Source organism: Microchirus variegatus, assembly GCF_963457635.1.
Source record: "Microchirus variegatus genome assembly, chromosome: 8".
Classification (NCBI taxonomy): domain Eukaryota; kingdom Metazoa; phylum Chordata; class Actinopteri; order Pleuronectiformes; family Soleidae; genus Microchirus; species Microchirus variegatus.
In genome coordinates, this window is record NC_139809.1 from 17,138,680 (window position 1) to 17,161,174 (window position 22,495).

General features: G+C 42.1%; 1 protein-coding gene across 3 annotated transcripts in view; it reads right to left on the reverse strand.

Moving 5' to 3' along the window:
• The window catches only part of mical2b (microtubule associated monooxygenase, calponin and LIM domain containing 2b), a 42,405-nt gene extending 20,272 nt beyond the window's left edge, over positions 1-22,133 (reverse strand). For all 3 annotated transcript variants that reach the window (XM_083893386.1, XM_083893385.1, XM_083893387.1), the window contains exons 1-21: positions 21,803-22,133; positions 20,630-20,837; positions 19,300-19,416; positions 18,660-18,761; positions 17,272-17,427; positions 17,097-17,197; positions 10,817-11,074; positions 10,605-10,720; positions 10,353-10,479; positions 10,173-10,263; positions 8,501-8,648; positions 7,835-8,031; positions 5,867-5,961; positions 4,436-4,501; positions 3,729-3,857; positions 3,415-3,606; positions 2,713-2,967; positions 2,488-2,619; positions 1,928-2,383; positions 483-584; positions 251-343 (exon numbers count right to left, since the gene is read on the reverse strand). In XM_083893386.1, the coding sequence (XP_083749512.1) occupies positions 251-343; positions 483-584; positions 1,928-2,383; positions 2,488-2,619; positions 2,713-2,967; positions 3,415-3,606; positions 3,729-3,857; positions 4,436-4,501; positions 5,867-5,961; positions 7,835-8,031; positions 8,501-8,648; positions 10,173-10,263; positions 10,353-10,479; positions 10,605-10,720; positions 10,817-11,074; positions 17,097-17,197; positions 17,272-17,427; positions 18,660-18,761; positions 19,300-19,416; positions 20,630-20,837; positions 21,803-22,066 (3,405 nt within the window). In that variant the 5' untranslated portion in view covers positions 22,067-22,133. The remainder of the gene's footprint in view (positions 1-250; positions 344-482; positions 585-1,927; positions 2,384-2,487; positions 2,620-2,712; positions 2,968-3,414; positions 3,607-3,728; positions 3,858-4,435; positions 4,502-5,866; positions 5,962-7,834; positions 8,032-8,500; positions 8,649-10,172; positions 10,264-10,352; positions 10,480-10,604; positions 10,721-10,816; positions 11,075-17,096; positions 17,198-17,271; positions 17,428-18,659; positions 18,762-19,299; positions 19,417-20,629; positions 20,838-21,802) is intronic.
• Between the last annotated feature and the right edge of the window lie 362 nt (positions 22,134-22,495).

The window sequence follows — 22,495 nt, forward strand, 5'->3', positions numbered from 1 at the left end:
GCTAGATAGCTAACTGGCCAATTACCAAACTACCAACTTGTCTCTGTATCAACCTAGCATGTACAAATATCACATTCTCTGAAGATTAAACTGCTTACAAGCTGAGTCATGCTCCCAGTACATGTAGCATCTCTGTCATGCTTCCATTTTCAAAAGGATCCTCGACTGAAACTGAAGCTAAAAACAACAACAACAACGAGAAGAGGGTGAGGTCAGTGTTAGATTTCTACACCGTGCACAGGCATCTTACCGGAGTACTATCGGGCCTGTGGTCAGTCTCATAGAGGATGGCCAGTAACTGAGCTTTAGCACCTATGGTTGACGACACTTTTCCGACTGTACGCTAACATTAACGTCGAACGAACACAGGTGGAAACAGACAAAGAAGGAAAAGGAAATAGAAGATTTAGAAACAAGGGGGAAAGGAGGAAGAAAAAATGTATATTGTAGAATTTGAGGTTGTTGTTTTTTTAAACTAGTACCTCTTTAACATATCTAGGAGCTCCAGTGGGACAACTCTCTGAACGAACCAGTGACTTCGGAGTCATTCTTCTGGTGTTTTCAAGAACGCAGATCCCGTTAGACTGAGTATAAACACCACAATAAACATGGTTTGTTATGATGCACAATTCATCTACAGCCTGTGGTGAGTACACCGACACACAAGTCCGACAAATTCTCATCAAAACGCTCTTAATTCAAATATCTTAGTGTCGGAAATAGGTTTAATAGTTTAATAGTTAGTATGATGTATTTTTAATGAGACTTAAATTTTTCTTAATGTAACATTTTTTAAATTAGCCAGTATACCCTGGATATGTGAACTCCAGCAAAGCCCCTAAAAGGATAATTAACATGTTATGGACAAGCCAGAGAAAAAAAACGTTAACCCCCTATAAAGTTACCCATCTTTTAATTCTGTTTGTTTAAATCGATAATTTAGTAGATACGGTTGATTAAAGGTGCCATATGTAAGAATGTGGCCAAAAACGGTTACTAAATTCAAATTCAAAATACTGAGGTCTTTTAAGTTTCGTTTTCTGACGTAATTGGCAACCCGTGGTTGCTCGGCAGCTGAGACTCTACTGACTGCAATGATTGGTAGACGGCGATAGGTGGCGCCACATGCCAAAGCGTGATTTCAAAACATAAACATGATTCGCAGTCTGCAAAATATTTTTTTTAATGCAAATATTTTGTCTGTACTGTTGTTGTTGGTGAGTTCAGTTTGTTATATGAACATTATTCCTGAGTCTCTGTGACATATAAGGAGGATTTTATGGCCAGTTGCTTTAGATTTGTTACATAATGCACCTTAAAGTTAAGCATCTTTTACTTCCGTTTGTTTAATTCGATAATTTAATTTATACGATTGATTAAATAAATGATATTGAGCATTTCCCCAGTTTCAAATAGTGAAGGATCGTTAAAAACAATAATGCTAGCGGATATGCTAAAGACCAAAAGAGGACTGTGCGTTGTAGCGTTGTGCAGAAAATGCAGAGCATCCAGGTAAAAATAAAACAAACGGTAATTTCATTAATTAATTTCGTAGTGCGTCAAACACAGTCCCACAAGTTAAAAACCCATTTAAACAGGTTTTTTGACCAGTGTGAACAAGGGAAAATCACTATTTTATGATGTAAAACTGGGGTAATTCATCAGACAACACATGTAAAGTAAAACTCATTTAAAGTTTATGCTGTTTGAGTGTTTTGTGGTCATCCAAAATTCCACATCAACTATTTTAAATCTGACATTTAACGCCGTTTTCAGATGGTCATTTTCATTTTGTGGCCATATCAGATCAGAAAATTGTGAATGGTGCATTTACAAGAATACTTTTTAATCCAGTCAGGCTTTTTTTTTTTATATTTTGTAAATTTGAAGCTACCGAGATCTTCAGATCGGCTAAAGAAACCGTTACCTTCATGTGATCGTCTTCCCTTAATTTCCCGTCATTATCATCGAACGTCTTCGGGGCGGTTTTGTGGACCTTTTCCCGCTCTGCTTTTCTGCGATCAGCTCCAAGAGAGCCGTCGCGTTTGGTCTCGCGCCGTAACGATGAGCTACCGTGTCCGTTTTCACTGACGGTGCCGAGAACGGGAGGTGCTTTCACCTCGCTCTCTTTAGAAAGAGGAGCGGATGTTGTGTTGTGGGATGTGGAGGAGGCGCAAATACTAAGAGAGTCAGTGTAAGTTGATTGAGTGGGGGATTCTTTCTGGATCTTGTCCCTATGTCCTGAAGGGTATGAGGGAGTGGACAGAGAGGTGAAGCCTGCAGTGGCTGTGGGGTCAGGGACTGGGTGGACTTCAGGGAAGATGGAGGAGCTCTCAAGAGGAGGAGGTGATGGAGAAAGAAGGCAGAAGGTAGATACTTCCACCTACAAAGAGCAGAGGAATGGTGAAAGCCAAAAATTACTTGTTAATCTGCACAAACATCAGCCCACACTTAGGTAAAGCAGCCAAAACGGGTGCAATACACAACCTGAGAATGAGAAGAAGAAGAAGAAAGAGTTGAAGGTTTGATGGACCCAGGAAACATGGAGGAGAGGAGGTCGGCTCTCTCCTTTATGCTCTTCCTGGAAAAATCTCTAGCAGAAGGTTTCTGGGTTTGACTCTGTAGGAGGTCAGAGGTCAATGATGAGACTCAGGTCAGAAGAACAAAATGTTGTCGAGATGTTCAGAGAGAGAGAGAGGGAGAGAATTTCACCTGCTGTAACAAACGGTCAACGGGGAGATCGTCGATCGACAGAGCAGACGTAGAAAAGTGACCGTTCGAGAGGTCGAGAGAGGTGCATTCTGGGTAATAACGGTAGGAAAGGTTAGGGCTGGGCGAGCGCGGAGGGCTAGTGCAGGAGGGGGAAGGAGAACGCCTGTAGGAGGTCGCTGGGGAAAGAGAGGGTTTAGGAGAAGTGAAGGTCAAGGAGGTTTGTTGATTCTCCAGGAGGCGAAGGTAGACGGACGGCTGGAGGAAGAGACCAAGAGGAGACGAGAGGGAGAATTTAACGTTTGTTTTAAAGCTGCAGTGCATGACGTTAAAACATAAAAATATAAACACTGTGACATTCAAACACGGAAAAAGAACTTTCCCCATATACGATCTCATCAGAAGAAGAAGACGACAAACAACTAGCAACAGCAAACGCTAATAGTTTAAAAAACAACAACCAAAAATGAGTGTTGTGTCCCCGCCCACCCGTTCTGCTGCTGTATACACACAAACGCTCCCTCAGTGCGGTCTGATAGCATAGCCTGACAAAGCCAGTTTTCATGCAATGGGCGCAGAAAATAAATGATTTTACACCGTTTCTGTTCATGAAGTCCAAACAGTGGCAGAATAACAACAATAAAAACAAGGAAATCGTAAAAAAAATGACGCACGGCAGCTTTAAATAAAGTGATGGGATCATACCTGCCACTTGGGGCGGGCAGGAGTCAAAGGAGGAGGAAGAGGAGAAGACTTGGGTTTCGCAAAACGAGGGTTGTCCGTCTCCTCCTCGTCTTCCTCGTCTTCCTCATCCTCCTCCTCCTCCTCCTCATCTGAGAGAGGAAGTGGCGAGGTAGAAGGAGACAAAGGAGGAGGAGAGGATGGATCGCGAGGGTCCTTGTCAGACGGAGAGGAGGAAGTAAAGAGGTAAAAGAAGGAAAGGAAATATACAGTATGAAAACGTAAAAAGAAAGGTAAAAGTTTAAGGCAAAGCATCAGAAAAATTCAGAAAACCTCACCTTGCTGTGCGTGTTCGCCGTCAACGAGTTCTCCTCGAATTTGGCGAGCAGCTGCGTTGTCATGGAGCGGACCTTGTTCTCCCGCAGCTCCCCGTCCTCGCCAGCAGGGAGCGCACTGTGACAGGACAACTGACGCCACAACAGGAACACACATGGAGTTATGTACAGGGAGTGAGAGAGAGAGGAAGAGATAAAACGGCGATTAATTAAACTTAAGCGTCCAAAAAAGATTAAAACAAACACATTTTCCATGTCGCTCACTCCTCTGCACCAAACTCCACAGAGAAAATCAGCGATTTTAACACCACAGTACACAGTTGTTGATCCTCTGCTGCCTAAATCACGAAGTTCAAATGTACTATTTTGTGACTTCTGGGTTTGAAATCTGTGATTTGGAGTTACTTTAGTGACACATAGTGACCACACGTGGCAGCAGTGGACCAGCAGCTCCTGTGTCCCCCATGAGCTAAAAACGCTGATTTTCTCGATGGGATTTGGTGGAGGTTTTCCTCACTCATACAAGGCAAACGTAACAATGCAGATTATTTATTGGCACTGATATAATATAATTATTGTGTTCACTGGCTTTAGGATTTAAGCTCCTAATACATGCAAAGCAGAACAATTTTCCTATTTCTTTTATGAATTTAAATCATGAATCATGAATCATGATTTCCTACAGGAAGAAGGAGTACTGTACGTTTTACCTCTGTGAGGTAGTGGTTGCCTTTTCGCCGTCTCTTGTTAGAGTCGTCGTCCGCCACTTTGTCTTCCTGCGACAGAGAATGTTTTCACGTCACCACAACCTTCCTTGACGCTTGATTTTAAAAATCACTCAAGCTACTGTGAGATACTGTGACTATGGCGCGTAAACGATCCAACACTGTTCAAACGAGCAGATGTGATCGAGGCATCTCCGTTATCACCGTTCAGATAAACATGTATTTTACAAACAGTGCATTGATTTTGTTTTTCTTTAAATGTTGGTTTAACTTAATTTAATCAAGATTTCAAAGAGTCCACGGTAAATGAGTGCAGTGGTGAATGTTGCATTCAGGTAACATCGAATTTAAACCACTAGTTAAATAACCTTGATATTTGTAAGTTTACAAAAACCTAGTCAAAGTAAAAAATCTTAAACTCAACAATTGGATATATAAGAAAAACAATGTTTATTTACTTACCTTATATAAGGCTTATTAAGTAATTTATATATTAAGTAATATTCACTTAAACTGTAATTAATGTAACATTTTACAGTGTAATTATGCAAATGCCTGACATACATTTCAAACGGAAGAAACCAACAGTAACAGCTAGCTAACCATACCACAGTACAGTACAGTTAGTTAGCTGTAGTATAGTTAGCTAGCTGTTGTACAGTTAGCTGTGGTACAGTTAGTTAGCTGTAGTATATTTAGCTAGCTGTTATATAGTTAGTTAGCTGTGGTACAGTTAGTTAGCTGTAGTATAGTTAGCTAGCTGTTATATAGTTAGTTAGCTGTGGTACAGTTAGTTAGCTGTGGTATAGTTTGCTGTGGTACAGTTAGTTAGCTGTGGTATGGTTTGTTAGCTGTGGTATAGTTAGCTAGTTGTTGTATAGTTAGTTTGCTGTGGTACGGTTTGTTAGCTGTGGTACAGTTATTTAGCTGTGGTATAGTTAGCTAGCTGTAGTATAGTTAGCTAGCTGTTGTATAGTTTGCTGTGGTACTGTTAGTTAGCTGTGGTATAGTTAGCTAGCTGTAGTATAGTTAGCTAGCTGTTGTATAGTTAGCTGTGGTACAGTTAATTAGCTGTAGTATAGTTAGCTCGCTGTTGTATGGTTGGTTATTTAGCTGTAGTATAGTTAGTTAGCTGCGGTACAGTTAGCTGCGGTACAGTTGGCTTCTTCCAAAGGTTAAGTTCTAATTGTTATACAATTGGAGACCCACAGACTTTTATGAAATAATCATAAATAATTTAAGGTTTTTGGTGGGCTGTAGAGGGTTTTCATAAATTACAATGGGCCACAAGACTATTTTTAAGTGTGGGAATGACTATGCAAATGATATGTATGGCACTCGAGAAAGGGCAAAAATTGGACACAGTCAAAAAGAAACCAAAAACAATATAACGTAGAAAATGAAAAATGACTTTACCCGCGGAATCCTCTTCCTGGGCGCAGGCTGGTTCAGCGATTTATGGTTAGGTTTAGATGAATATTCTTCAGTGTTTTCATCTGGTTCTCTTGTACCTAAAACAAATCATATGCATTATGTTTACAAAATGGTTTCACATCTTCATATTTTAGAAAACTATACCTACATAAAGATAAAGGACTCCTCAAAATCTAAGCCTCTCAAAGCAGCGAGTTAGATTTAACACATTTACAATAATAAAAGAGATTGTCAATGTTTTTTTTTTTATGACATACTGACACAATGAAAAGCAGCCAGAAATACACATTTCTAGGCAAACAGCCTTTTCTGACTAGAAACAGAAGTCTTTCATTCTCTCACACCAAATCCCATGGAGAAAATCAGCGATTTTAGCCCCCAGGGACACAGGAGCTGCTGAAGTTCTGCTGCATTGTTTGGTGAGTTTGAATCCCAAAGGAAGTTCCAAATGAGGGATTTAAACCCTGAATATACAAAATTACACATTTCAACTCATTGATGGAGGCAGCAGTGCATCAACAACTCTTGTGTGCTGCGACGTAAAATCGCTGATTTTCTCTATGGACTTTGGTGTGGGGAATAAACGGACGACGGAACGAAACAAATTTTGGTTTCTCAGCAGAAACGGCTGTGTAATAGATGAGAAAAAGTGACGGACATAATCTTGCCAACTAAAATCTTATAGTAGACTTAAACAGACATCGACTTTATGTTTTCACGCATCTGTATCAAAGACTAGCGTGCTCGGCTATGCACACATGGTAATCTCATCACTCACTATGTGTCAGTTCCTCGTACAATCACACTGAACTATCCCTTTAAGCTTCTGAAACATCTACAGGTAAATTCCCGTCAAATGCGTTCTGCTCATGTTGACTGAAGTAAATCATTTCTCAGGCTTTAATCGGTGTGGATTTCTCTGTGGTGACAGCCGTGTGGGTGACACGGACATCTGCGCTACATTAGCTTCACAGGACTCGAAGTGAAACGTGGGCCGGCAGCGGATCGGGATCGGGATCTGGATCTGGTGGTGTGACCGGAGCAGAGTTATGCTTCGGCGCTTCCACGGACATAGCACACATACCAGTCACATCTCTGGCTGTGGCCAAACCTGACCACGGTTACGTAACGTGCCACACACACACGAGGATAAAACCACACCAAACCTCAGCTCGGTTCACACCAGCAGCGAAAGCTCAAGCTTTCCTGGAATGTCTTGTGCCTTTAACGGTGTTAATATGTTAATTTTGACTTACTTTAAAGCCATTTCATGTTTGCCCTGAAGAGTTACCGTCTTCTTTTCAAAGTCTTTTTGGGTTAAGTGTACTATTACACATTTCTTTGTTGCTCGGGATGAAACTTGGCATGTGACGGCGAACTGCAGAGCTGTTGTGCATGACTGGATTCACTTTACATCTGCCACAGTCGGTGACTGTGTATATTAATCATTTCTTTCTGTCAAAGTGTGGTTGGGAGGTCGGAGAGAGTTTACACTGTTGTTTCAGGCTGTAATTTCAGGACCATTTGGACTTTTTTTTAAAAGAATTCTTTGGTTGCCTACAAGTACCACAGAATACCGCAAGGATTACAATACCTCAACTTATTATTTTCCATAAAGTTTTCCCCTCATGTCCTTGTCAGATTAATATTTCACATTGAAAAGATATTGTTGGGAAGATCAGGGACTAACCCTGTGTTGCAGATATTACATCACAGACCAGCTGGTGGCTGGTTGTAGCATGTTGAGCGCAATTCCATGTCTTTCCTACCTACCTAACCCATCAGGATCTCGTTGTTGTCTTCTTCTAATTACTAGCAGTCTACCCGATCCATAATAGAAAGCAGATTTTTCAACATACGTGAGAAACGAAGCTACGTCCTTATGAAACCCTCACCCTCACCCTGACCCCAACCATAACCTAACTTCACAGAAGCAGGATGGACACCAACCGTTGTTGACTGGTGAATTCCTGAAAGCCTCGTAGAACCTGGACAGGTAGAGGACCATCAGCAGCTTGTCTGGTTCCGCCTCTGCAGCCATCTCCTTTCCTGTGGTCACAGGCTGGATGCCCAACTCTCGCTCGGCCACGTCAAACGCCAGCTGGTTGTTCACGGCCACGTCCTCCTCGTTAAGAGACTCATAATCACTGATAAAGAGAGCGCGAGATAAGTCTGTGGCAACCGGAACTCCCATTTGTAGCCTTGAGATCTGCAACATGGCTGGTGCTGTCAATCATGTTGGTAATTTATCATCTATTTTCTTCAAAATTGGAAAATAACTGACAAAATTTACATCATGTTCTGTTGAAGAAGAGCTGAAACTGGTGATTGAGACCATCCAGAGCCTTCAAGACAAACCCAAGGCCTACCGAAAATACTATGCATGCGCTCCATTCAGTTCACCTTGTGTTGTCCAAACGGATTATGAACACAAAGAGAAGAACAATGTACCACTTGGCAAAGTTCTTACTTTTATGATCATGCTAACAGAAGCTAACATAACACACATGTTGTGCAGGAACATAGTTTGACCTGGAACAAAAAAACAAACACCCAAGGGTCCTGAAAGACCCACCGTCTTTCCCACATGTTGCTTCTGTGTGAAGGAGTTCTTACATGAGTTCAGGCTTCTGGCGATGAATGAGAGCGCAGAGAGCTAGGCCACTCCGCCACGAAGACGTGAGGTTGGTGATGTCGACGCCTCTGTAGCCTTGGGTCTGTTTCTGACACCAGGTCAACAGGCGGTTGGGACGCACCTCGGACTCTGCAGAACAAATACAGAATCTTGAAACAGCATTGAGTAAGAAAGATTTGAGCTATCACGAAGTTAAAACTTGACACCAGACGGTGATGTTAAAGACTGCGCTGATGAATCCCCCTGTGTTTATAACCACAGACTGTTCACACACATCTACTAATGAACATTCTATAGATGCATCACATATCTGTCAATGCTGCTGCAAAGTCCCCACATGGGACTCTATTCTACTTTAAACATCTACACCGTGTTGTAGGAGTAACCCGATCATCCCTTGAGTCACCAATGGGATTAGACGCATCAACCGCCGCCACATTAACACTTGAGGAAAGTCTTACTTTACGGGTTACATCACTGAATGTGTTGCTCTTTACAAAATCGTATGATTTGTCCTCTCTTGTGAGGAAACCCTGTGGGAGTTTCCACGGCCATACAGTACAGGCCCGACACGCCTCGTCGTACAGACAATGAAGCCGGAAAACGTTACACCCACATGAGGATCAAACATGATGCCACTGACAGACGTGTGCTGGCCTGATCTGATCGGCAACAGCAGGGTTAAAGGACCAACAGCATGTGGCTGGTAAATGACTCTTCACTGGGTGGAGTAGTAGAAGTAGAAGTAATATAAACCAAGATGTTCTGGGGTCTTTGCTCCTCCATGACAGTAAACTGAGTATCTTTGTTTTGTAGCCAAAAGATTCACAACATTCTTTGGATGGATGGATGATTGAGTGGGTGGATGGATGGGCATTGAGTGGGTGGATGGATGGATGGATGAATGATCAACTGTATGAATGGATGGACATTGCGTGGGTGGGTGGATGGATGATTGAGTGGGTGGATGATCAGATGGGCAAGTGGGTGGATGATCAGATGGGAAAGTGGATGGACGACCGAGTGGGTGAATGGATGGATGATTGAGTGGATGGATGGATGGATGATCAACTGTATGAATGGACGATTAAATGGGTGGATGGATGATCGAGTGGGTGGATGATTAGATGGACGAGTGGATGGAGGAGAGAGTGGGTGAATGGATGGACGATTGAGTGGGTGGATGGATGGATGGATGGATGGATGGATGGATGGATGATTGAGTAGGTGGATGGATGGATGATTGAGTGGGTGGATGGATGGATGATCAACTGAATGGATGGACGATTAAATGGGTGGATGGATGGATGATCGAGTGGGTGGATGATCAGATGGGCGAGTGGATGGACCATTAAGTGGGTGGATGGATGGATGATCGAGTGGGTGGATGATCAGATGAGTGAGTGGATGGATGGATGATTGAGTGGGTGGAAAGATGTTCAGAAGGGTGGATGGATGGACGATAGAGTGGGTGAATGATGGACGACTGAGTGGATGAATAGATGGACGATTAAGTGGGTTGGTGCATGGATGGACAATGGATGGATAGATGGACAGACGGATGAACGAGTGAGTCGATGGACTGATGTGTTGAGAGACATTTGAGGACAAATGCACAGATCTACATTTGAAGAGTGTTAGCCATTGTCTCACCTTTCCTGGACAGGTTGACTGATCGATGCATGGGCCCTCCTCTTTCCAGCTTAAATGAATCCTGCTGGCCGTCGAAAAACAGGTGACGAACCTGTGGCAGAGAAAAAACAAGCTCTTTAGAGGGATTTCATCTGACTGCGTCAGTAAATACACATTCCGTAAGTGAGTGTTGGGACTGACCTGGTGTGGGCGAACACAGCTGGAGTTGAGGTTGGGGTAGCGGGTGGCAGGGTCGATGGTGTACTGGTCAAAGTTTTTGCTGATGTTCTCTGTGGTGGTCTGAGGCAGCAGTCGGTAAATGCTCTCCCTGAGGGAACAACAGATACAGATACACTGAAGCAAATATCACACTTATGATGGAGACAATGGAGCATCAACGTTTACGAAGAGTAAATGGTTCCAAAGGAACAAACAGGTCTTTGACCAGCGCACCTCTCAGCCAGTATCTCCATAGGGCTTCTTCCTTGTGCCCAGCCTCGCACCATCCATGCCGTGTCAAAGGCTGCCAGGAAACCCCGAGCACAACCCGTACCCATCGGCCAGAAGGGCTGTGAGCGGAGAAAAGAAGGTAATCAGAATACAAGCTAAGCCTCTGTCATGGTGGACGTACACAACCCCAACAACACCCACCAGTGTGTCATTACCTCGAGTAGACTGTCCCCCACCAGAGCGACGACAAGCTGGTGTCCATGTTTCTCGCGGACCAACGCCGCGTTCTCTGACGCGTACATGCAGGTGAAGTCAAACATGGCCACGTCTGGATGTCCGTAGTGGTTGATGGCAAAGTCCAGTGACGGCAGCTGGTAGTTTGTGCCAAAGTCAGCGGCTTCACGGGCGTAAGAGAGCAGCGCCTCCTGGTTGACGTTGTCGTAACTGAGCAGTCGCTCGGTTTCTATGTAGTCCTGTGTTGAGACAAGAGGAGGACAGTTTAGGAACACTCACACATGAATCAATCAACACTGGTTGAGATGGATAAATCCATCAAATAAATCAACTAACCAACCTATCAAATAACCAATTTATTAACCATTTATTAACCCCTCGACCACCCAAAAAAATACAACAAAAAAACAACTAACCAGTCAAATCAACCAACACCCCCAATATCAACCAACTAACCAATCAAATCTAACAACCAACCAACCAACTCACTCAGTATGTCACCTGCCACACCAGAGACAATAAAATACTGGACCTTTTCTATGCCAACACCAAGGAGGCATATAAATCAACCCCTCTCCCCCCCCTCGGAAGATCTGATCACAACCTGGTTCATCTCCTTCCTGTGTACAAACCTCTTGTACACAGGCAGCCAGCTGTGACCCGCACAGTGAAAGTATGGTCTGAGGAGACCGATGAGGCTCTGATGGACTGTTTTGAGTCTACTGTGTGGGACGAACTTTGTGAGGGACATGGGGAGGACATCGACAGTCTCACAAACACAATTACGGACTACATAAACTTCTGTGTTGAGAGCACTGTACCCACCAGGACAGTACGATGTTTCTCTAACAACAAACCCTGGATTAACCCTGACATAAAGGCTCTCCTTAAGGAGAAAAAGAGAGTTTTTAGGTCAGGAAACAAGGAGGAGCTGAAGACTGTTCAGAGGGAGCTGAGGAGAAAGATCAGGGAGGGAAAGGACAGCTACAGGAAGAAGATGGAGGAGCAGCTGCAGCAGAGAGATGTCAGCGGAGTCTGGAGAGGCCTGAAAACCATCTCAGGCCAAAACAAGCTGGACTCCCAGACTGTAGGGGACCAGAGGTAGGCTAACGACTTGAATTTATTCTTCAATAGGTTTGATCAGGCCCCCACCTCTCCCCCGACAGCCCTGCTGGAACCTCTTTCATCTGGATCACCAGTAAACTGCCCGACCTCCACCCCCCTCCCTTCATCTCCAAGCTCGTTCAACAACACACAACCCCCCTGCTCCAATCTGTCCTTCACACCTAACCAGGTGAGAAAAGAGCTCAAAAAGATCAAGGCGAAGAAGGCTGCAGGTCCTGATGGCATCAGCTCCAGGCTCCTCAAATCCTGTGCAGTTCAGCTGTGTGGGATAATGGGGACCATCTTCAACATGAGCCTGAAACTGGGGAGAGTACCACACTTATGGAAGACGTCCTGTGTGGTACCAGTGCCAAAAACACCACACCCCAAAGACTTTAACAGTTACAGGCCGGTGGCACTAACATCCCACCTGATGAAGATCCTGGAGCGTCTGGTGCTGTCTCATCTGCGCCCTGTGGTGAGACCAGCGATGGACCCACTGCAGTTCGCCTACCAGCCCAGCATCGGGGTGGATGACGCTGTCATCTACCTGCAGGACAGAGCTCTTTCTCACCTGGAGAAGTCGGGGAGCACTGTGAGGATCATGTTTTTTGATTTCTCCAGTGCTTTCAACACCATCCAGCCAGCATTTCTGAAGGACAAGCTGGAGCATGCAGGAGTTGATCCTCACCTCACATCCTGGATTGTGGATTATTTGACTGATCGACCCCAGTATGTGAGGACTCGGGATTGTGTGTCGGACATGGCTGTCTGCAGTACAGGGGCCCCACAGGGAACAGTTCTGGCTCCGTTCCTCTTCACCCTGTACACTGCAGACTTCTCCTACAGCTCCCCCTCCTGTCACCTGCAGAAGTTCTCTGACGACTCTGCCATTGTCGGCCTCATCACAGACGATGACGACAGAGAGTACAGAGAACTTGTTCAGGATTTTGTGGACTGGTCCCTGCGGAACCGCCTCCAGCTCAACGCGGGGAAAACTAAGGAGCTGGTGGTGGATTTCCGCAGAAGACGACACTCTCCTCCATCGCCGGTGTGCATCCAGGAAAAGGACATAGAGATGGTGACATCTTACAAATACTTGGGTGTTCACCTTAACAATAAACTGGACTGGTCTGATCATGCTGCTGCGCTCTACAGGAAGGGTCAGAGCAGACTCTACCTGTTGAGGAAACTAAGGTCTTTTGGAGTTCAGGGAGAACTCCTGAAGACCTTCTACGACTCAGTAGTGGCATCAGCCATTTTTTACGCAGTGGTCTGCTGGGGCAGTGGCATCACAGCCGCAGACAGGAAGAGGCTGGACAGGCTGATTAAGAAAGCCAGCTCTGTCCTTGGATGTCCCCTGGAACCAGTGGAGGTGGTGGGAGAGAGGAGAATGGCTACCAAGCTATCATCTCTGATGGACAACCTCTCCCACCCCCTGCAGAACACCATCGCAGCACTGGGCAGCTCCTTCAGTCACAGACTAAAACATCCAAAATGTCTGAAGGAGCGTTATCGCAGGTCGTTCCTCCCTGCAGCTGTTAGACTGTACAACAAGTACTGCTCTAAGTAGACCCCACACACACACACACACACACACACACACACACACACACACACACACACACACACACACACACACACACACACACACACACACACACACACACACACACACACACACACACACACACACACACACACACACACACACACACACACACACACACACACACACACACACTCCTCTCTCCATGTGCAATATACTGTTAATTCTCATTGGTGTAATATACTGTATATATTTTTTCATAATGTAAACTTTTTTTGAAGTGCAATATATTGTCATTTTTCATACTGTCAAATTTTTTATACTGTAGTTTTCTCATCAGTGCAATATCCTTATCCTTATTTAATATCCTTATTTAATAGCTCAGCCTTGTTTCCGTACACTATAAATACCATGTGCATACTGTGTATATTCTGCAGACCGGTTGTAATGTACATTCTATTTTTAAACCTATTTTTATAGTCAGTGTTAATATCTTTATATATTGTACTTTATAGATTCTATTTCTTTTTGGTAATGCATGTTTATTATTTATTATCCTTATCCTTACTGTCTTGCTGCTGTAACACTGTAAATTTCCCCACTGCGGGACGAATAAAGGACTTCTTATCTTATCTTATCTTACTAACCAGTAAAACCAATAGACTGATCCATTAACCAGTCAAATCAATCAACCGACCGCCCAAAAATCAACTAACCCAACCAACCAATATCAAATGAACCAACCAACAAATTAATTAGCCAGTCAACCAAACAATCAAATCAACCAACCAACACCCCCAAAATCAACCAACCAACCTATTAGACAGTAAACCAACCAACCAATTAATTAGCCAGTCAAATCAACCAAAAGCCCCAAAATCAACCAACAAACCTATCAAATCTAACAACTAACCAACTTACTAACCAGTAAAACCAATCAACCAATTCATTAACCAGTCAAATCAATCAACCAACCCCCCACAAATCAATTAACCCAACAAACCAACCAATATCAAATTAACCAACCAACCAAACAACTTATTAGCCAGTTTACCAACCAGTGAAATAATCAACAACCCCACGAACCAACTAATCAACCAAATCACCCAACCCACCAACCAACCAATTTATTAACCAGTAAATCAACCAACCTATCATATCAACCAATCAATCAATCAAAAAAAACAATTACATTTTATATGTACAGCACTTTTCATACACAAACTGTTACACAAATTTCGAGCTAAACCATGCGGCGAATGGAACAGACCTGCGTTTATATTGAAATATTACGCACTGCAGCTTTACTTGTTTTTGAAAATCACCAGAGTTCAGTTTGCTGGCGTCACGTCGTGGCTCTGGTATGAACTCAGTCTAAACATAACACAGGAGTCTCTCACCAAATAACTATGTCATGTTGTTTTGACTCCACTGAAGCAGAGTGAGATAAACTATGGAAAAAAAACACAGCAGCAGCATGATGGTGAATAGAAGATGATTTCACTGTGACAACAACAACAATATAAAGCTACATCAGTCACTTTGTCGAGTCAGTGAGAGACAGTGTCCAAGTGTCCATGCTGGAACACAGTGTGTGAGTGTGTGTTTATTTTCACTGGGTGACTGAACCCAGTCTAATACCATAATAACAATAATAATAATCACCTCATTTATAAAACGTCACACTCATAAAGTGTATTTATATCTTTGTGGGGACTTTAAAGGGCTTTTTTCAGGGTTAAGACCTTAGGGTTAGGGTTATGGTTAGTCACTTAGTGAGGGTTAGGCCAGTAGTAGTTATAGTTAAGGGTTAAGTAAGTCTCCAGGTAAGTCTCCAGGAAAGTCTAAGGGCCAATTCCAATTCCTATCTCAAAACCAAGTGTTGAGGTTTATTTTGTCACTTAGAAATGGGACACCCCTTAAATGCAGATACGTCCTCAGACTGTGGGGGGCAGAATAACGGAAAAGCTGCGTCCAACTCCAAAAAAGAAGAAGAAGAACACATTTACGTCAGGATTATTTATTACGATCCGTTTGTCAGTCAAGTTATTAGGTTGTCAGTTAGTTATAAGATGATACTCATACAAATACCACAACCACGGACATATTCAGCTGACAGTTACCACACACCACGACTTATTGAAAAGTAAACCATAGCAAACGATCGAGTGTGTGCGCCAGCTATTGACAAAAGATCGTAAAATAAAAATAAATGTAACGCAACAATGACGTCAGTAATCCATAATATGGGCCTAAACTAAGATAATAATATATATATATATACATATATACATATATATATATATATATATACATATATACATATATACATATATATATATATATATACATATATATATACATATATACATATATACATATATATATATACATATATATACATATATACATATATATATATATATATATACATATATACATATATACATATACATATATACATATATACATATATATATATATATATACATATATATATACATATATACATATATACATATATATATATACATATATATATATATATATATATATATATATACATATATATATATATATATATACATATATACATATATATATATACATATATACATATATATATATACATATATATATATACATATACATATATATATATATATATATATATATATATACATACATATATATATATATATATATATATATACATACATATATACATATATATATATATATATACATATATATACATATATATATACATACATATATACATATATATATATATATATACATATATATACATATATATATATATATATATACATACATATATACATATATATATATATATATACATATATATACATATATATATACATATACATATATATACATATATATATACATATATATATATATATATATACATATATACATATATATATACATATATATATACATATATACATATATATATACATATATACATATATATATACATATATACATATATATATACATATATACATATATATATACATATATACATATATATATATATATATATATATATATATATATATATATAAAAGATAATAAATAAGATAATATCTCTCTTAAAGAAGATAATTTGTAGCGTACTCGTTTCGCTGCTTTCTGCGCCATCTTTGTTATGTCAAAACATTCTGGGTAGCCCTTGCTCCCAAGGGTGGTCTCGGAAAATCTCAATATTGAGGGCGATACAGCCCTTAAACTTTCCCCTCAACTTAATTTTTCTGAGAATCAGGACAGCACTTGCACTAGAGGGAGCTCACATTTTTGAGAGTGAGGGTTAAGATTGAGGGTTAAGCAAGGAATTGGAATTCACCCAAAGTAATGTCCTCTCTGATGTCATGGAAACCAGACTGTGTGTGTGTGTGTGTCAGGGAGGAGACATGGAACAGAGGTGAGAGAGCACAAGCATCTAATTAAAGCGCTGATTCATTATCATCCAGCGTAAAGTCCCATCACTCACTGACCTGGTGGACATGGACACACAGTGTTGTCTGTCTCGTACACACAGTGTTGTTTGAATTCCAACTGCAGGAAATGTAACTCACGTTAATGATGACGCCTTTGTCCAGCAGACTCTGCTTCTTTGCCGTCATCACAAAGTAGTGAGTGTTGTCTCGGTAGTAAACTATGTTCTCCAAGTCGATCCCTGAAAGTATGATTAGCACATTTGAATAACGCGTGAATAGACAGAGAAGTCATAAACCGTTGTCGTCTTCTCACCGGTCTCCTCCTTGAGTTCCAGAAAGAACTTCTGATTGAAGATGAAGGCCACACCACTGATTTCTTCCACTCTGGCCTCTGCTGTAGTGTTTCTGTTGATAAAGTTGGCCGTGATGGCGATGGCCAACTTCCCTCTGAACTCTTTACGACTGAAACCTGACAAGAAGTGAAAAAAAACAACCCATTAACCTAAGGAAACTGTGGCAAATCAGGAGATCAGATTAGGATTGGAAATTAGCATCACGGCAGCTAACCCTCTTCAATAGATTGGTAATTCTGGCAAAAGTCAATCATGCAACATAACTTGGAAAATAATTTTGAAGCACTTGCGGAATTACAACCTTTACACCAGTGATTCCCAAAGACTGGGGCGGAACCCACAGAGTGGTCACAAGAGACTTCTTTTTGGTCCCTGAAGGTATTGAAGGTACTTGAGCATAAAGATTTGAGACTTGAAGGACAAGACTTGAAGATCAAGACTGGAGACTTGAAGATCAAGACTGGAGACTTGAAGATCAAGACTGGAGACTTGAAGATCAAGACTGGAGACTTGAAAGACAAGACGAAGATCAAGACTGGAGACTTGAAGGACAAGACTAGAGAATAGAAGATCAAGACTTAAAGGACAAGACTTGAGACTAGGAGTTCAAGACTGGAGATTTGAGGACAAGACTAGAGAATTGAAGGACAAGACTTGAAAATCAAGACTGGAGACTTGAAGGAAAAGACTGGAGACTAGGAGTTCAAGGCTAGAGACTTGATGGTCAAGACATGAGACTTGATGGACAAGACTTGAGACTTGATGGACAAGACTTGAGACTTGAAAGACAAGACTTGAGACTTGAAGGACAAGACTGGAGACTAGGAGTTCAAGGCTAGAGACTTGATGGTCAAGACATGAGACTTGATGGACAAGACTTGAGACTTGAAAGACAAGACTTGAGACTTGAAGGACAAGACTTGAAGATCAAGACTAGAGACTTGAAGGACAAGACTTGAGACGGCAACTTCCTGTCAAACAATGCGCTTGAGTTTAGACAATTTGAATAACGAATAAATAATACTACCAAATCTTGGAATAGCATTTTTACTACAAATCCCATCGTTAATATCTACTCCCTAAAAATCCTGAACTATCCCTTTAAATCTGGTCAAATAGCTAAAAAAAATAAAAAAAATAAAAATACCAGCACACTCTCAGACACTTTGCAAATCCAAACCATTCAAGCTTCCAGTTGAAACGCTTCACCCAGTGACACCTCACCTCTTTTCCAGTAAAAATAAACTTTGAGTGCAAGTGTCTAAAAAATGTGGGTCAGTAAAAACTTTCTGTGGAATCGTATAAACAACCACAGCCTCCCACTGGAGCCATTTTTTCTCTCTCTCACCTTCTAACGTGGTTTTGCGTCCGTCAGCTCCGATCACAACGTCAAGGTCAAAGTCTGAGACGGGATGCGTGGACGGCTGCACCTCTGCTCGCCATCCAGGGCCTGCGGGACAACACCGAGCCATATCATTACCAATAACACATGTACATACTCAAAAAAGAAAAAAGAGAAAGCGTGTGAGTGGAAGTGAAGTTCTTGGAGCAAAGGAAGCGGTCGCATATCATCACTGATTCGATCAGGAAGCCACTTCCTGTCTTTCAACCGCATTGAGATTTTCTCAACTGCCACAAAGTAGCTGCGATATGTTGAGTCCTTACAGTCCGTACTTTATTTTAAAGGGATAGTTCAGATGTTGTCGTGTGGTGACACTGAACACACAAAACTCTAAACACACAGTCTATGAGTCCCCTTTAACATATTTGGGATCCATATTTTTGGAGCCTCAAAAATAAAAAATCCTGACTCTGAGCAGACTATCAATAGTCAGTTATTCTATAAATTCTCTGCTGCTTGTGGGAACATTTCTGATCACTTGAACATATGTGGAGAGCAAAGAGGGTTCCAAATATAGCTGAAATATGTGAGCCGTTCGCATAGAGATAATACTGTAGCACACACACACACACACACACAGACTCACTGTCATCCGTCTGCTCGGCTGGAGGCTCCAGAAGTTTGACAAACTCCACGTTGACGTGAATCTCCACTCCCAGAATCAGGCTCACTTTCAACAGCATCAGCTGGAGTTGACGGATACCTGGAGCGGACAAAAGCATGGACAAAAGTATTTGGCTACACCTGCTGAATATTGAATTCCAGGGTTGCAATCAGGCTTTGGGCTCTTGGACTCTTATCTCCAATGAAGGACAATCTTAACACTTCAGCATGCCAAGACAATTTTTGGACAATGCTATGCGTCCAACAGTTTGAGGAAGGCCTATGATTGTTCTTCCTTCATCCCTGAACTACCCGGATGTCTGTCACAGTAATTTGAATCTGTATTTTGAGAACTGAATTTGAATGGTGAGAACTGAATGCGAAGAGATATGGAGTGTTGAATTTGAAAAATTCCATTTCAAATGATACTATTCATATTCAGTTTTTCAATGCATTAATTCAAATTAAAGGTGCCGTATGTAAGAATGTGGCCAAAAACAGTTACTACATTCAAATTCAAAATACTGAGGTCTTTTAGGTTTCGTTTTCTGACGTAACTGGCAACCCGTGGTTGCTCAGCAGCTGAGACTCTACTGACTGCAATGATTGGTAGACGGCGGTAGGTGGCGCCACATGCCAAAACATGATTTCAAAACATAAACATGATTTTCATTCTGCAAAAGATATTTTTTAATGCGAATATTTTGTCTGTACTGTTGTTGTTGGTGAGTTCAGTTTGTTATATGAACATTATTCCTGAGTCTCTGTGACATATTAGGAGGATTTTATGGCCAGTTGCTTTAGATTTATTACATAATGCACCTTTAAACAATACAATTTCAAATTATACTATTCAGATTCAGTTTTTCAATGCAATCATTCAAGTTTAGCGATTCAAATTCAAATATAAATGATTCAAATTCAGTTTCTGGTGGCACATATTTCAGCCCATAAAGGCCCTTTTCATTTCAACATGACTGTGTGACGATACAAGACATGGTTAGACTTTGAGTTTGGTGAGGAAGAACTTGACAGAACCCTGACCTCAACATCATTACAGTCCCTGCTGGTTTAATGGTCAGGCGTCTGAATGCTTTTGTCCATATCGTGTAGTTTTGTTTTAGTTCTTTTACATCGTACAACTCCTTCGAAGGTCTGACTGTGCAAGTCTTGGAAAGTACAGTCAGCAAAGCTCCCTCTTTAAAGGGGATATTATTACACGACACTCTTGAGTTACTAAACCCGGACCTGTGTTAGTGCCAGAGGAAACATGTACCACAGACCCGGTGAGGGGAAAAAGTGCAAACACTCACTGATGTGGTCGATGGAGCCGGCGCAGAACTTCCCGTAGAACTTCTTGGCTCCGAGGCCCCTGAGGTCGTGGATGGTGTAGGGCCACAGGTGGAGAACGTTGTTCCGGGAGAAGGTGTCCCGCTTCTCGATCACCACCACCTTGCAGCCCAGCAGCGCCAGCTCGATGGCCGTCCGCAGACCACACGGTCCACTGCCGATGATCAGACACTGGGCAGGGACAAAGACGTTAAAAGCAATGTTAAGAGAACTTACAGCAGCTGATGCTGAACTCTGGAGCTCTGGTTTGAGGAGGACAAAATAGGGGACACAGAAATCAGAGCACTGACCCACTTAACTACTACATCCTCTTTAAGAACAGACGTTTCTGCAAAAAACAAACATTCTTGGGATCATAGTTGAGTTGTTATTTTTGGCCGACGCTCGGTCTAGCCCCATCTGTGCGTTAATCCTCCCGCGACTCCACGGCCTCGTTCCCCTCTGGACGTCTTATCTTTTGCCCTCAGATATGCACGACATTCCACCGCCACCGCACTCACAGCGTTAACCCACTTTCACCAAAAGTGTGTCCACATTATGAGCTACACTAAATAGAGCGATTCATATCAACTGTGCTAAATCCTATTATTAATGCTCTCAAAAGAGTTCTTTCAAACTAAAGTTAGCAGGTAAAACTGGGATTGACAGCATTAACAACAACATTCCCATTGCCAGAAAGGTTGTTCTGCCCTTTTTGAACCCAGATTCAGAGAAAATGTCTTCCCCCAACAGGTTCAGCACACGGAAGGCAGTTTTTCCTTTAAATGTTTGTATCACAACCTTGACTCCATTAGGGGTAGAACCTGGTACTGTTTTTTGGCACTTGCTCTGGCGAGGTTTCCAAGCGACACTGCCGGCCACTGATCGGTCAGAGAGTGTCGTCACTGGAAGAGTCATGAGCCCGACGTCCGACAGAAGAATCAAAGGCAACAATGGCGGCGATCGTGAGTCGAATCACAACTACTTTGCCAATCACTAGCTTGGGTTTGTGTCGCGTTTAAAACCATGTCATGTTGAGGAGGTAAATTACGTCCCCAAAACCAAACCGAGTAGTGTAGAGCCGAGTCGTGCTAGAACCGTTTAGTAGAAAAACACCAAAACCAAACCAAAAATTGTTAATCTCCTCGCCCTCTTACCCTGGTGCCCTGGCAGGCTTTATTCTGGCTGTAGGCCTTGTGCTGGGCCCTCTTGTCCAGTTTGGTCCACAGAGCCTTGACCTTCCACGAGCTGACCGCCGCCTTCAGCGAGCTGTAGAAGTTGCTGTAGTCCAGCGGGTCCAGCTCCAGCTGCCTGCAGAGGATGCTGAAGGCCTGCAGCGTTCCTTTGCAGGTGGACGTCTTGACAAAGTTCTCAAAGAGCTGGCTGGCCTGAGCCGTCCGCTCATCCTCCGTCTCACCCATCTGCACCGGTGGTGACCAGTGTCCTGGTGTCCTCCTCCTCCTCCTCCTCCTCCAATGACGACTTCCGGTTTCTGTTGACACTTTTCTTCTGTCGAGCTAGACTGTGATTTATGACGACTGAGTCTCCATGATCACCTGGTTCTGGAAGAAACAGCAAACAGTGTTTTTAGAGATCAGCCTTTATATTAAAGCTGCTAAATGAAGAGATTTACATATTTCTTAGTGTTAAAATACACTGAACATTTTTGAAATTGGTCAACATTCATATCACATTTAGAGGTAGACCGATAAATTGGTTGGGCCGATAAATCAGGCCGATATTTGACATTGGCGGATTAATATAGAAATGAGACATTTTTGTGTCATTAAACTTTGATAAATGTTGCCAAGTCACTACTTTACATCTTTATCCAAAAGTTGGATAAATGA